The sequence below is a fragment of the Typha latifolia genome, chromosome 3 (assembly GCF_019914945.1).
Source record: "Typha latifolia isolate L0001 chromosome 3, TyphaL0001v2, whole genome shotgun sequence".
NCBI lineage: Eukaryota > Viridiplantae > Streptophyta > Magnoliopsida > Poales > Typhaceae > Typha > Typha latifolia.
This window is the reverse complement of record NC_133088.1, coordinates 5,671,361-5,688,307: the sequence shown is the minus strand read 5'-3', so window position 1 is coordinate 5,688,307 and position 16,947 is coordinate 5,671,361. Positions and strand designations below refer to the sequence as shown.

The window sequence follows — 16,947 nt, the reverse complement described above, 5'->3', positions numbered from 1 at the left end:
ATCATGATTAATTTTCAAATTAAGTTATTTATAGAAAAAGAAAAAGTACCATTAACTAAGACAAATACTTGGAAACTAAAATAATAATATTTTATCCTTTTACATTTAAATTATTCAAATTTTAATGGTAATTTACTTCAAGGTATTCATGATAAGGATTTTTAAAATTATACATATAAAAAGTATGCATTTTGAGCAACATACGTATAAATATGAATTTTAGAGGCATAAAACAATAAGCATCTTTTAAGGGTATATGCATAAAAAATTTTAATTTTAAAATATAAATATGTTACAAACTACTCATTTTTTAAATTTCAGGACTGAAATGTCATTAGAATACATAACAGTTTGGTAATTTTGTAGAAGAAATTGACCAAGCCTCGCCAAAAAAAACTAGGTTGCATGAGTCATTGATTCAACCGTGGGATTAGTCAATTTTTACCGATTCGATTGCTTATCTGGTTTGATAACAAAATCAAACTGATTAGGCGGTCAATTCATTGGTCCGGCCTAATTATGATAACTATGGTATATCTTATTACTAGAATTGTCACTATATTAATTTCATAAAACAACTTTAAAAGATAATAACTTCAAATTATTATTCAAAGAGATTCCCAAACTTAATAACCACCGCGCATGTAGTTTAATGTTGGAATGCACTTTAGTGCTTGTTTCACAATGAAATTGGAGTAAGCAACTCTTTGTTCGAGAAGAAAGCCTCCAAATTGCCGACGACCACTTCACATAAGTCATGAATTGATTCTTGAGTGAGAACAGCATGATGATTTGATAGAACAACATTGTCCATGTGAAATAGCTCCTCAGGGACATGCGGTTCATTTTCAAACACATCAAGACCAGCACCTCCAATCACCCCTTCCATCAAACACCTAACTAGTTCCTTCTCATCGATAAGAGCTCCACGCCCTACATTAATAAGAATGCCATTCTTGCCCAGTGCCAACATGATGTCCCGATTGATGAGGTGGTGAGTTTTAGTGGTCAAAGAACAAGAGAGTACCAGAACATCGCTTTCGGCGGCAAGATCACGAACATCGGAGAAATATTTATACAAGACGGATGGTTTCTGTGATCTTGAATTGTACATGATAATGCAGCCAAATGCCTCAAACCTTTTCGCAATCTCAGATCCAATGCTTCCCAAGCCAACAATTCCAATTCGTTTTCCACTAACCTGATACACCAAGAATCACTACATCAACAAGTTGTTTTGACATAACTAGCAAAGTAGCAATCAACAAGCAAAGGAAATCTATTTTCACATCTTTAAGTTGAATGATATGAATTGCTTTGTTTCTTAACCTTCATAAGTTGTTCTTTACATTCGAACATCACACTTATTTTTTGCAAGTCCCTCCCTTACATATAATTACCGCGCAGTCTAAAGATTGACGTGAAAGATCGATCGCTAATGTCATATTTTGGTAAGACTTTTGACACATAATAAGAAAATCGTTGTTGTATCACAGAAACTTCCATATTCAAGGAACTATGGTCTGAAAACTTTGAGCTGAAGTTTAAGATAAGTCAACATTACCCTACACTGGTGGTATCTTATTCTCATGTCTTACACCAACAAAACTAAAAATATGACCATAAAAACTAAGGACAGGCAAAAGATCTCATCTATTATTAGGTTTAGGATTTATGGTTTCTCGTATGATCTTTAAGGTAATCCTGAGCACACATGATATAATAAGAGTTTGATCTTGTATCATTTTAATTTCTAAGCATCCATTTGCATCCTAAGTTCAATCTTTGTAAGAAGATAAGTTTGTGACATATCTATGATGCATATAAAGTAGTCATGTATATCCAAGAAAGACATATTGAAACATAGGTGCCACAACAATAGTGTTCCCCACATTTTACACAATTTGATAACTTTAATCTATCCAAAGTTGCAGCCGGTAGAACTTTAAATAATAAAATACCTATAGAAAATATAGAAGCTTGTATAGCAAAACTAGAAGTTTTGTTCAATTTTGATCCAAATTGGAGAGCATTCCTTTCGGAAACTACAATTTACCCTCTATAGTTAAGCATAAATTTACTTTAACCCCCTCTATATTTTTATTTAAGTCATTTTATCCATTTATAATTATATTTAAACTAAAACTATAATTTTTATTATTATATTTAATTACTCTACAAATTAAATTTGAAAATATTCATTAGAGACAAAATTGTAGATGATTGGGTAAACTTTATAATAGATCTAAAATAATACTAATAAGATTTTTGATGATAAATATATGACAAATTTATTGAACATATGTATGTTTTTGTCATACTTTTGTTATCTAAAATCCAATCAATATTATTTTATATTCGTTGAAATGCTTATCCAATTGACAACTTTGTCTCTAATAAATATCTTCAAATTCAATTTACAAATTAAATAATGGTTTCAGTTCAAGTATAATCATACGAGGGTAAAGTGACATAAATAAAATTATAGGGGTAAAGTCAATTTAGGCCTAACCACAAAGAGGTAATATGTAATTTCATATTCCTTCAATTATCATCAATTAATAGGAATAAATATCGTATAATTCATTAATAAGTTATAGTCTCTTAGGCCCTATTCACATCTAGAATAGGGAGGAATAAGAATAGCAAAACCTAATTTATTATTCCTAAAATGATGGTCTTATTTTATGATTAATTATTTCTATATTTACTTGTATTCTAGAATAAGGGTATAATGATTATGTTTGATATAATATAAAGTAAAGGTAAAAAAAGGAAGAATTACTAAAATACCTTCGATTTGATTTAAAGTAGATTGATGGAATATATGATAAATAAATTAATATATTATATGTATATAAACTTAGATTTACGTACGCATTATATATGTAATGCTATGCTAAGTCATTATATATGCAATCTAGAGAGATAGATATGTAATGGTTAAATATAATGATACGGAGATAAATATATAATGTTAAATATATTTTAATTTTATAAAATATTAGTTTATTGATATTTATATTTTTTACATTTAATCATACATATTTTATAGTCAAAAATAATATTTTATTATTAAAAATATTTTAAATATTATTATATTTTATAATATTTAAATATTATTATATTTTATAGTCCAAATAATAAAATTTTATTTTACATGGAACATATATTTATTAATAATCCTTGCAGAATTAGATTATTAATGATATTAAAATATTTACACTTTTATATGTTTTTATTTTAGCTTAAAATATGAGATTATTAATAATATTATATTATTTTTTCCCAAATTTATAATTTTATTATTTTAAAAAATTTTAATTCGGTTAACACCTAGTTAAGTAGTAAGTATATTATTTTATCCAAGAGTTAATTTTAATTCGATAAAACAGTAGTTTATTAACATTATATTTTTAATGTTATTAATATATATAAAAATTATGTTAACAATAATAAATTTAGAAAAAATTTATTATATCATTAAAATACTAAATTATTAAAATTTTATAATATTTATATTTAATATTTAAGTATATATAATTAAAATAATATTTAATAATAATATTAATATGCAATGAATGTTAGAGAATAAATATGCAATGCAATACAATGCTAGGAAATAAATATGCAATATAATGCAATGTTAAGGAAACTGATATGCAATGCAATTTTATGAAAATAAATATGCAATACAATGTAATTTAAATATACTATAATTTTATAAAATATTATTTTATTAATATTATCTTTTTTTTAAATTTAGTCCTACATATTTTATAGTCAAAATAATATTTTCTTATTAATAATATTTTAAATATTATTATATTTTGTAATCGAAAATAAATAACATTTTATTTTAGATGGAACATATATTTTTAATAATCTTTCCAAAATGAGATTATTAATAATATTAAAATATTTACACTTTCATATATTTTATTTTAGCTTAAAACATGAGATTACTAATAATATTATATTTATTTTTTCCAAAATTTCTTATGTTATATTAAAGAAAGAAAGATTTTATTAAGTTAATAAATAGTTTAAATAGTAAATATATTATCTATGAGTTAATATTTAATTTGATAAAATATTAGTTTATTAATATTATAGTTTTGATGTTAGTAGTACATATAAAAATTATTTTAACAATAATATGAGTTAGAAAAAAATTACTATATTAATTAAATACTATATTAAATAATTGTATAATATTTATATTTATATTTACATATATTAAATTAAAATAATATTTAATAATAATATTAATATGCAATGCAATGTTAAAGAAATAAATATGTAATACAATACAATGCTAGAAAATAGATATGTAATATAATGCAAAGTCTGGGAGATAAATATACAATGCAATGCTATGCTATGAAGATAAGTACGTAATACTTGAATGCAATGCTAGGGAGATAAATATGCTATGGAATACAATACAATGCAATGCTAGGGAGATAAATATGCTATGGAATACAATACAATGCAATGCTAGGGAGATAAATATGCTATGGAATACAATACAATGCAATGCTAGGGAGATAAATATGCTATGGAATACAATACAATGCAATACTAGGGAGATAGATATGCAATGAATATAATCCTAGAGGGATAAATATACAATGCAATGCTAAGCAGATAAATATGCAAATGCAATTTGACTATATTTTAATTTTTTAAAATATTAGTTTATTAATATTTATTCTTTTTTACATTTAATCCTATATATGTTATAGTCAAAAATAATATTTTATTATTATAAATATTTATAATATTATAAAATATTATTATATTTTATAATATTTTAAATATTACATTATTTTGTAGTCGAAAATAATAAAATTTTAATTTACACGGAACATATATTTTTAATAATCATTCCAAAATGAAACATGAGATTACTAATAATAATATTTTTATTAATTATATTAAATTATTTACACTTTTATATTTTTTATTTTAGCTTAAAACATGAGATTACTAATAATAATCTATTTGTTTCCAAACTTTCTTATTTTATTATTTAAAAAAAATTCAATTATGTTAAATATAGTTTAAATAGTAAATACATTAATTATCTATGAATTAATATTTAGTTCGATAATAGTTTAATTAATATTATATTTTTGATGTTATTAGTTTATAGAAAAATTATTTTAATAATAAGATAATTTATAAATAAATTATTATATCAACTAAATATTATATTATTAAAATTTTATAATATTTATATTTATATTTAAGTATATAAAATGGAAATAATATTTAATGATAATAATACCTTTTAAAATGTGCTTAAGTTTATGAAATATTAATTATTGATATTTTTATGTTGTTTAAATTAAATTGTATTTATATAGTATAAAATAAAGAAGTATGTTAAAAGATAGAGATTATAAATTATGATAAGATGTTGATAAGATATTTGATAGAGAGATAAGATGAGTAATGAATTATGATAAAATGTCTGAAAGAGATAAAATATGGGTGATAAATTATAATAAGATATTTAAGAGAAATTATAGTCAAATAGTAAATTAGTAATTGAATTAATATGTGATATAAAATATAATTTTGATACATAGTATTTATATTTTGGAATATATTTATTATGGTGTTTAGCTGTTATTTTAGAATAAGTGGTTGTATTCTGAAATAAGGACTTATTATTCCTAAAGTGAACCGGAGCTGAGCACTTTTTTATTTGTGGAATAGAAATAATTTTTTTTCTAGAATAAGCCTACCTTATTTTGGTATTAGTTACTAAATAACTTAGCTTTTTTAGTTCATACAACTTTTAAAATTTTAATAATAACCTAAAATTAATATTTTGCCCCTAAATTAGATAATAGTCTAATTACTACTACTACTTTATATCTAATTGAGAATATTTTTATCATTTGGTCTAAAGTATCATCAATTTTTTATACCAATTTATTATTCTTAATTCTTTTAATGTCAACTTTATGTCATATCAAATATAATAATTATTTTTTATATTGATATTTAACTAAACAATATAATAGTCTATACTGATGTTAGTTCTCTTCATTTAATATAAAAAAATTAGGATACTTCGTATAGAATTGGTCTTATCAATAACCCTATCAATCGGTTAGAATTCTGTATGTATGCTGTAAAATTTTCATTAGATTGTTGTATATATAATTCAGATTCATTACTGTATATTTCTTCCTAGTTATCTAACCTGCATATAAAGAGGTACACATTTAGACGGTAACTTACAAGCTCATGATTTATCAAAATATTTAAAAAAATTAGAAGTTGTTAAAAGAGTCAAGCAGTGATAGAAGATGAAACCTTGGAGCTAAGTGGAAAATACCGCTTCAAAGGCCACAACCCCTTCCTGACGTACCGATCCGCCACCGACACCCGCCGCAGCACGTCGATCACCAGCCCGACAGTGTAATCCGCGACATCGGCGGAGAAGACGGTGCCGGCGTTGGTGACGCGGACACCTCGGTTGCGGCAGGCGTCGAGATCTATGTGGTTGACGCCGGCGCTGACGGCGACGACGAGGCGGAGCTCAGGGAGGAGGGAGACGATGTCGGCGCCGATCGGCGGGGCAGGGCCGGAGCATAGGATGACGTGGCAGCCGGCAGCATGGGAGGTGAGGAAGGCGGGGAGGGCGAGGGGCGATTCCCAGGGTTTGAGGAAGTCATAGGTGGGGGAGAGGGCGGCGTCGAAGACAGGGAGGAGGGGGCGGAGGAGGAGGATTTGGTGCTTGCTGTTGGTGCCGGACATCCTACTGCTCCTCGAGATGACGAAAGTCGATTCTTGTGGCTCTTGAGATTAGGGGAGAGGGAGTTTGGAGTTTGGGTGGGAGATAGGAGTGGCGGCGTGGAGTTGGGGGAAGTAGGTGCACGCTGGTGGTTCCAATGAGATTTTTCAACGTTTGGTCCTGATATTATTTTAAAAAAAAATTTCAAATCACACCTACAATTTTTTATCATTTTCCGATTAACACGAGGATTTTATAAATTAGACTCCTTATTCTCTAAGTAATTTTTATATAATATCCTACTATTACTTACCATCTATGTAGAATTATAGTTTATGTAACTCTACTAATTAATAACTAAAATATACCTGGAAAATTACTAGTACTTTTTTGTTTAAAATTAGTTGAGTTTACTTATGTGAGGTATCATATAAAAATTATAAAAAATTAAAGAGTTGGATTATAAAATTATCAAAGATAGGTGTTAATTGAAAATAATAGCGACAAATTTAAGGTGTGATTTGAAAATTTTCCATAAAAAATAGTGGTAGGTAGAATAATATTTTCAATAAAAATATATAATAATAATAGCCAACACAAGCTATTTACCGTCACAAAAACTCGAGGGCTTGTAAGACTTGTGGACTCCGACTCATTTAGAGCTTGGCTTGAGCTCTAAATGAGTCAAGCCAAGCTCTAATATTTTGAGCTCGAATATATTATCGAGCTAAGCTGAGCTAGTATTGGCTTACTTAAACTTGCCTCCATTATGCTTGTACAAATATATATATATATATATATATATATATATATATATATATATATAATAGGTTTATAACAGTTAATCCTAGATCCAACGGATAGTATGAAATGTATATAACTAAAAACATTTAACCTTACTTAATATCCCTCCCCGAACTCTCTCAACTAAAACCCATCTTCTTCACCACCAAAATCCATCTCCACCTTCGATATTGAGCTCATCGTCACTGAAACTCATCTCCATCTCCAAGCTCCCCTCAGCCATCGCCACCAAAACGGTATTTGGTGGTCTATAAGCTCCGATCGGCCATCTCCAAGCTCCAAGCTCTACTATTTTACTCTAATTTTTGCCCACATATTTTTGTTCACCTAGGCACATCCACGTATTAATAAAGATTTCTTGTATCAGTTTAGACTTTAAAGTAAGGAGAAAAGTTTAGATATAAATTTATAGCAAGTGTTAAGTTGATTCTTCCTATTGATCTAGCACTTCGATGTGAATTTTCAAGCCTGAACTACTTCGATGTGTTGTCATTTTGTCTATAAGACTATAATGTATCATCTTTTGAAGATATTAGTAAATATTTATAATGTTTCTTAATTACCTAGATAATTTCTTAAGGCAACTGATTTTTATCATGTCCGCTGCTATTTTTGTTACTGTTCAACTCTGTTTCGTAAAGTTCTTTATCCTCATTAACATTGTAATCTCACGAGCCGTTTAGCAAGCTTAAGCCTCATCCAGCTAGAGACGAGCCAAGCTGAAATATGTTTCTTTCAGCTTGAATTGAGCTCAAGCCGAGCTAAGCTTTTCCACCTCTCGAGCCGAGCCGAGCCGTGCTGGGCCTAGCTCGCTCAAGCTCGACTTACACCCCTAATAGCAAATTTCTCTCCATGTGGGAGAGAGTTTCTAAGCTTACTCTAATATATCCAGGCAATAAAGATGCACAATATACTAGTGATTTTTCAGAGATGCTAAAGAGATCGTCTATAAAGCTTCTCTTAGAGCATCTCCAATCAGACTCCAAAACTCCAAATTTAGAGCCAGCTACAGTAGAGCTCCAAATTTGGAGCCACATCTAAAAATTTGGAGCCCAGCTCCAATACTATTCAACTTTTAGAAATACCAATTTTGCCTTACAAAAGCTTAATTTAAAATTTTAAATTTCGTCTGTATCTTTTATTAAATAATTTAATTAATTAAACAGAATATATAATTAGTTTTGCTAATCAATTTTTAATAAAAATAGTACCATTAGAATGCTCTCATCTAGATCTTTAAAATGAGTCTAATATTAAATTATTTAAGTTATTTTAAATATTTTATTTTTATTTCGTATAATATAATTTTGATATTTTTAATTAAAAAATAGTAATTAAAATTATTTGTGAAACTATTGAATATTAGTCTTATTATAAAGATATCGATGAGAGTTTTATAACTATATATTTTTTATTAAAAAAATAATATTAAGATGTCTTATTAAATGATTTAGCACATATATATATATAATATATATTATATTAATTAAATTAAAAATATAGAGCCCTGTGCGCATCCGGGCTCTTGGCTCTATATTTCGAGTCTTTCAGCTCCAAATATAGAGCCCTCCCTTGGAGATGCTCTATTGGCTATAACACCCCTTGTTTCTTATACATTTTATATTCTGGTCGTAGAATTATCTAATTTCACTATTTTTTTTTTCAATTTACAATTGCCAATTTTTTTTAGAAAAGAAATTTTTTTTATAAACTAACTTTTACAGGTACAAAAAGAATTCTTAAAGTGAAATTTATAAACTTTCACAAGTACAAAAAAACTCTTTATCATTGTTTACATTGTGAATCGCATTACTTGTTGGGCTTACAAAAATAAGTTTGTCAATAACGTAGACTTTTAAACTGCTCATTTTTTACATTGTCTCCGTGCATTTTTATAATGTATACAAAAGATTTGCATAAAAATCTATTTTTTACTATTTTAAAAATTACAAACTCATTTTTGTGTAAATACCGCAGACAAAGCCGCCGTCCATGCTTGTAAAGATATCAGACCATCGTATAGTATGCTTTTTTTTTAAGCAAATGATCGTATAATATGTTGATGCTGATAATTATCGTGTGAAAAAAAAAATATCACGTGGAAAAGAAAACTAGTGATGGCGATGGTTGATATGGTGGCAGTATTCGTAAGTTGGTAAATCCAACCATACCGGTGACTTCTCTCCTCTGTAATCCCTACGACCAACTACCACCGAAGAACTCCTGAACAGCACGCACCGATTAACTCCCCCAATCCCTCTCTGCTGCCCCAAACCACTCGCCCAAACTACGAAGGGATCGAGTTCCGAAAGAGGGAGCAGTAGGATGTCCGGCACCAACAGCAAACACCAAATCCTCCTCTTCCGCCCCCTCTTTCCCTTCTTGCACGCGGCCCTCTCTCCCATCTACGACCTCCTCCAATCCTGGGAATCCCCCCTCCCGCTCCCGGCGTTCCTCTCCTCCCACGCCGCCCGCTGCCGCGTCATCCTCTCCTCCGGTCCCAACCCGCCGGCCGTCAGCGTCGACATCATCTCCTTACTCCCCGACCTCCGCCTCATCCTCGCCACCAGCGCCGGCGTCAACCACATCGACCTCGACGCCTGCCGCCGCCGGGGCGTCCGCGTTGCCAACGCTGGCGCCGTCTTTTCCGCCGATGTGGCGGATTACGCCGTGGGGATGGCGATCGATGTTCTACGGCAGATCTCGGCGGCGGATCGGTACGTGAGGAGGGGGTTGTGGGCTTTGAAGGGGGGTTACCCTCTCGGCTCCAAGGTTTCATCTGCTACCACTGTTCTACTTCTGTTCTGTGATTTCTTATCCTATCTATTAATGATGGAATTTGTTGCAATTAAGATTAGAAAATATCGCTGAATAAAACCTCTGCTTTTGCTATTCATTGTGAGTTGGATCTTTCCTGCTTTTATAGATTATTATGGTATTAAAGGGGATTATCCCGGCCTATTCACTTTTCTATAGGTAATTATGGTATAAACTTGCAATATTAGAAGGGATGTTCATATGTCAACCGCAAGCATTCGAGGTTCAGAAGCATAGAAGTAGTTTGTGTAATTCAACTTGAAGTTGTCAAAATAGACTTCCTTTCCGTGATGATTGTTAGTTATGTTAAAACTTATAGTTATTCTTGGCATATCAGGTAGGTGGAAAACGAATTGGAATTGTTGGGCTGGGAAGCATTGGATCTGAGGTTGCGAAAAGGCTTGAGGCATTTGGCTGCATTATCATGTATAATTCGAGATTACAGAAGCCATCAGTCCCGTATAAATATTTCTCCAATGTTCGTGATCTTGCAGTTGAAAGCGATGTTTTGGTACTCTCTTGTTCTTTGACTGCTGAAACTCATCACATCATCAATCGCGACATTCTATTGGCACTAGGCAAGAATGGCGTTCTTATAAATATAGGGCGTGGAGCACTCGTCGATGAGAAGGAACTAGTCAGATGTTTGATGGAAGGGGTGATTGGAGGTGCTGGTCTTGATGTGTTCGAAAATGAACCGCATGTCCCTAAGGAGCTATTTCACATGGACAATGTTGTTCTATCGAGTCATCGTGCTGTTATCACTCCGGAATCAATTGATGACTTATGTGAAGTGGTCATCCGCAATTTGGAGGCTTTTTTCGCAAACAGGGAGTTGCTTACTCCAATTTCACTATGAAACAAGCACTAGTGTACCTCCAAGATTAACCTACATCCATATTAGTAATAAGGTTGGGAATCCCTCTTCTAGTAATAATTGAAGTTGTTTCTTTCGAAGTTGTTTTATGGTATTAACCTTGCAAAGGCAATTCCAGTAATACTATACACATTTCCGTCAATCTTGTTTAACTTACTACGAAAGCACTGAGATGGAGTACCGCTGGAGTGGTTCAAAAGCAGGGACTTCTAACGAACGATCGAGAATTCCAGCTGGTTGTCTTTGGTGTAACGAGATGACCATTTTTGTGGGGGAAATATGGTAAAATTTAGTTTGGATATGGAAACAGGAGGACTTTGAGAAAGGAGAAGACATAAGTAACAGTTGCTTGATCTATGAAATGGCACACGTAGTTAACAAATACTATACTAGGTCAGACGAGTACCAGCTAAACCTCTATTAATTGTAGGATCTGAAAGGCATTGAGGACTAACTCTAAACAAGCATCTACACTGCTTCATGTTCTGATTAAGTTTGTGTTAGCATGATGGAAATAATAATTGCTACTAATACGCAACAAGCATCATACTACACTTGAGAATTGAGGTACTGTTTAAGTTCGCATTTGTATATTCAGATCAGTAAAGAACAATTCAATTCAGAATCCTTAATATTCACAAATCACAACTTTTCCGACTTCAAAAGACTTAATAAGATCATTTAAAATTATTACTAATATCTGATGCTAGCAGAAGAAAGATGTATTAAATTTGGAAGAGGACATTTTGATGCTTTTCCATCTCAGTATTTTTATATAAAAAGATGAAAACAATGTACATGATATCATATAAGTTCCAACATTTTTGTAAACAACCACCGTTGGAGAAGAATGAAACTGGACAAACTTACATTGGATCGAAAAGGAAAATACCATCATCAACGGTAGTTGATATTGACGTATATAATATCACACAAACATCACTCAAAAACTTGTGTGATTAAAGGTTTGTTTGAGAAGAAAGCCTCCAGGTTCTCTATAATAAGTTGAAGCAGGCCTGAAAAGGATTCTGGAGTATGAACAGCCAGATGAGGTGAGAGAACAACGTTATCCATGGAAAATAACTCTTTTGGTACAGAGGGTTCGTTCTCAAAGACATCAAGACCAGCTCCTCCGAGCTCTCCTTGCATCAAATGATGTACTAATTCCTCCTCATCAATAAGAGCTCCCCGTCCAACGTTTATGATAACACCATCCCTTCCTAGTGATTGCATGACATCCTTGTTAATGATATGTCGTGTTTCACTGTTCAATGCGCAAGACACTACTAAAATGTCACATTCAGCTGCGAGGTCGCAAATATTTGAAAAGTATTTGTACGAGACATTTGGCTTCGGTCTTCTGGATAAATATGAGATGATGCAACAAAAAGCTTCCAGCCTTTTTGCTATCTCTGATCCAATGCTCCCCAACCCAACAATCCCTACTCGCTTACCACCTAGCTGCAAGTATCAGAAAACAGTGATGTTATTAGTATAGAAGTGTTGATTAATCTTGAAGGGAAGCAACAGTGATGTTAAAGTTTTAGAAGAAACTATTATTGGATTCAGTTTAGAAAGGGATCCATATCAGATGGTGTACACCTTAGTGTTCAGACATAAAAGCATACAATAATAAGCATTCTCATGAAGTTTCTGAATTCTGGTTTTACAAAAGCTAAAATTTTCTTCATTTAAAACTGACAGTCAAGAACTAAGCTTTTACATATATACATAAAGTTAGTTGTAGCAATTTGAATCCCTAGTACTATGTAGATAATTTAACAGTGGTACTTGACATCTGAATTTTAAGTTATGTACTTGTCCTGTTTTAGGTCATATAGGATATCTCATTCTTCTATTGCTAATCATTGATTAGACTCATTAGAGGATGACATTTACATCATATGACATGTTACTCAAGAAAGTTTTGCTCCCACAGCAGAATCGTACTTCCTGTACCACCATGTTCTCAGGTCAGACAGGTTAAGCTCAGGTAGACTATATGTTTGACCAGGATGCCACCTATAAGTATTTTGCCTTTTTGTTTCATTTAATTACCAAGTCATCTTAGATGCTACAAGAACGAAGTCATTTATCAAGTCGGCATTCCAAAGATTAAAAACCAAGTCTTTTGGTTAATGTTTTCATTGACAGATCAACGTAGGAGACTCCACCAAAATTTTGACAACTTATTGTGCGAGAATAACAAGAAAGAGAAAAGGATCTCATCCTAAGAAGAAATAGCAGTTACTAATATTTTCTTTGTCTGCGTATTACAAAGACTTGCCAGATCTGTGATGCAAGACTAGAGGTTTTGAAAAAGAGGAGAGTTAACTTTTTGATACCTTATCAGTTATACTTACAGGAACAACAGAGGATATACAGAAATCAATCATCTTACTAGCATCCTTTACTTTGTTATTTGCTATTTTTTGGACCTTTGTTATTGACTTAGATAACATGTGTTAAAAATTGGTTTAAATTCAGTTTTTAGCAAATTTCAGCATTTCTGTGCCAGTGCATTTAAACGGGGCCTTAGGGGCGTTTGAACGCGAGATCCAGACAGAGACTGTGTGATGCAGGCGTTCGAATGACCCAGCCGCATTCGAACGCAAGTCTCAACTCGAGAGCAGCTTTGATGTAGGCATTCGAACGACCCAGCCGCGTTTGAATGCAAACCTCAACCCAAGAGTAGCTGTGATGCAGGCGTTCGAATGAGACCTTCTTGCGTTCAAACGCCCCTTTGAGTTTTGCTGTATTGTTATTGGGCGCGTTCGAACGCGCCCCGAGGGCGTTCGAATGCGACGCGAAAAAACTCCAAATCTGAACCTGCATATAAATACTAAAGTGTGTTTTTAGGATTTGATAGTTGGAAGAACATTTATAAGGGTAAGTCACCATTTTATTGAGAGTGATTAGAGTTGCTAAACTCTTTGTAAGTGAGAGATTTGCAAAGTAAAGAAGATTGCTCCGCCCATGAATGTAAACACATCGCCGAATCACGTAAATATTATCTCCCTCTTTTTCTATTGTCTCTATTACTTCTATTTTAGAGATTACTTGCATTAGAATGTTTAATATGTGATTAGAATTTATTTATTGCTATTCTATTACCATTAACACCTCATTGGAGTTTTTTTCAAAGCTTGGATTGGTTTTCCATCACTATTCCTCTTTGTCATACTTGAGGGTGAATGGTTTGCTTCAGTTTTCTTCACCCATTTGGGTATTTGCACAACAACATGAACAGGAACTCTAAACTCAATCATTAATCAGATTGAAATGGCAAAGCAAAATTTCAGTGATCAATGGCTTGAAATTCTTCTGCTTCTAAATAATATTATAGTTCCTTTTCTTTTTATTTTTAAAATTTCCTTTGCAGTAACAGAATTAGGATATTTAAGTAATAGAAAGTCATAAAGTAAAAGAAGATGACAGTCAAATAGAGGTCTAAGAAACAAGAAATCAGAAGAAGGCTATTTTGAGGATTTGGACATCAAGAATTTGATGGTCTAAGAAACATACACAATGAAGAACCAGATATAAAACTACATAGGCGTTGACTGCACAATGAATAAGGAATACAAAAAAATTAATTTTCATAAGAATATAGTAAACTGAAGACACAAGATGGAAAGAACTGGATGTTAATCTTTCTTGAAGCATTTCAGTTGACCAACAACTTTGTAAAACTTTACTTTGTTGTTTGTTATCCTTGCAGAAGAATGACATCGAATGCGGTCACGCTATAGAAACAGTGAATAAATTTAGGGATTGTGAGATAAAATGTTGCTTCAAATATGGAAGCCTACCCAATACGTAGTAACTTAGTAAGTAATTCAAGAAGGGCATTTAGGTCACAAAGACCGGTCAAACTATTGAAGAACAGTTCACAAGATTACTCTACAGCTAACTTCCATACATTCCATCCACTATTTGCTCCCTTCAAATCCAAACTCAGCTTCTAAATATTTCTCTATTTTAATGAGTTGGTATTTCTAATTTGCTTTTCTTCTTTGGGAAACAGAGTTCTATATCCATCAAAAGATCGCAAACTTTTTTCACTACAACTCTAACAACAAAGAATTAGATATGGCGAAGTAAATAAGAGAAGTGAATCGACCTTGTAACCGAGAGGATACTCCCCTTTAATAGGCCAGAGACCGCCGCGAAGAAAGCGTTCCGACTCCGACACTCGACGGAGAACATCTAAGAGTAGTCCGACGGCGTAATCAGCGACGTCGACGGAGTAGACGGTGCCGGCGTTGGCGACGGCGACGCCGCGGCGGGTGCACTCGGCGAAGTCTATATGGTTGACGCCGGCGCTGGTGGTGACGACACAGCGGAGGCTAGGGAGGAGGTCTAGGAGAGCGGCGTCGACGGCTCCGCCGCCAGATACTATGGCGGCGGAGGCGGAGGCGGCGGCAGGGGAGGCGAGGAAGGCGTCGTGGGAGAGTGGAGATTCGTAGGACTTGAGGAGGTTGAAGCGGGCGGAGAGGACGGCATCGAAGGTGGGAGTGAGCCAGCGGAGGACGAGGACTGTGGGGAGCGGCGGCGACGCCCCGGATGCCATGGTGATGCTCGAATCCAGTTCGGTCGTCAGGCCTTTCTTGTACACTTTTACGCGGCTGTGGTCAGGCGGTGTTTGCTCCAATGATGGGAAAATGATGTCCTAGGGTGAAGTTGTAGCGTTGTAATTATTGGAAAACTTGATGGCAATTTGGAGTTTACCTTTCTATCCTGCCACGTCGGATAACAATTTAAGATTAAAAAAAAGGATTTGCTGAAGTATTTTATTTGTTTTGTGACTTTGTCTGGGTGGGAGAATATTTGTAAACCGTAAGTCTAGGAAGAATGCTCCCAGGGAAATTGCTTTGTGCACTATATGACGATAACATACTTTAATAATCTTGATTATATAATAATTAAGCCTCACACATCAACTCAAGTACAATCTCCCCAGTTTAGTACACATCAACTCAAAGCCAAATATATTTGTCAACCTACATGTAACACGCATATACTTACAGCATTGTAAGATTAACAGCAGAAACACAAACACAGCTTAGTTTATATTCTTATGAGCGTGGTTTCAGTTTGAGCAGATTCATGTGGATTAGCCCATAGCTAATTAAACGAGCATTAATGTATTAATTATATGTATTTGATTTCGATTATGCTTGAAAGAAAATATATTGACTGTAAAATATAACTGAGTATGATCAAAACAGTTAAATGCATACGAATAATACGTTAGCATGCATTTGATCAATCTACATAAAAAAAAAACTCTGCATGATCTGAATTTATTTTTGCTCAGCTCAAACCCGTGTAAATGTCTAGTCTTTATATCTGATCAAAAATTCTTTTCTCACTCTAATACAATGATGATGCTTCCATAGCACAAGTTTTAAGCAATTAATGGGAGAACTATAAAAATAAAAATTATTTAACAGTATCAATGAGGAACTTGATAAGGACTACTAGTAAAAAAAAAATTGAATATCTAAATTATATATATTAGCCAAAATTATAAAATTAGATAATCTAGTTAGAGAAGCTGACACAAATGCTCCTGGCTCAGTAAAAAAACTAGGAAAAGAGGGAGGTTTTAGGTTTTTAGTATATTGGACATATTGTCAACAATATATAAAAAAGAATTAGGCTCTACCCAAGACTCTAATAGCTAACTACA

The 16,947-nt window shown here is 32.5% G+C and overlaps 3 protein-coding genes across 3 annotated transcripts; 1 reads left to right on the top strand and 2 right to left on the bottom strand.

The window, feature by feature from the left end:
* Positions 1–579: 579 nt before the first annotated feature.
* On the bottom strand, positions 580–6,913 carry LOC140783411 (glyoxylate/hydroxypyruvate reductase HPR3-like). The gene is made up of 2 exons (XM_073130298.1): positions 6,334–6,913; positions 580–1,201 (listed from the first exon to the last, which is right to left on the bottom strand). The coding sequence occupies exons 1-2, from the start codon at positions 6,775–6,777 to the stop codon at positions 680–682; spliced, it is 966 nt and encodes a 321-aa protein (XP_072986399.1). The 5' UTR covers positions 6,778–6,913; the 3' UTR covers positions 580–679.
* Positions 6,914–9,730: 2,817 nt separating this feature from the next.
* On the top strand, positions 9,731–11,394 carry LOC140785217 (glyoxylate/hydroxypyruvate reductase HPR3-like). Its single transcript, XM_073132993.1, has 2 exons — positions 9,731–10,330; positions 10,713–11,394. The coding sequence occupies exons 1-2, from the start codon at positions 9,884–9,886 to the stop codon at positions 11,232–11,234; spliced, it is 969 nt and encodes a 322-aa protein (XP_072989094.1). The 5' UTR covers positions 9,731–9,883; the 3' UTR covers positions 11,235–11,394.
* A 588-nt stretch (positions 11,395–11,982) lies between these two features.
* LOC140785216 (glyoxylate/hydroxypyruvate reductase HPR3-like) lies at positions 11,983–15,898 on the bottom strand. Its single transcript, XM_073132992.1, has 2 exons — positions 15,376–15,898; positions 11,983–12,713 (listed from the first exon to the last, which is right to left on the bottom strand). The coding sequence occupies exons 1-2, from the start codon at positions 15,823–15,825 to the stop codon at positions 12,192–12,194; spliced, it is 972 nt and encodes a 323-aa protein (XP_072989093.1). The 5' UTR covers positions 15,826–15,898; the 3' UTR covers positions 11,983–12,191.
* Between the last annotated feature and the right edge of the window lie 1,049 nt (positions 15,899–16,947).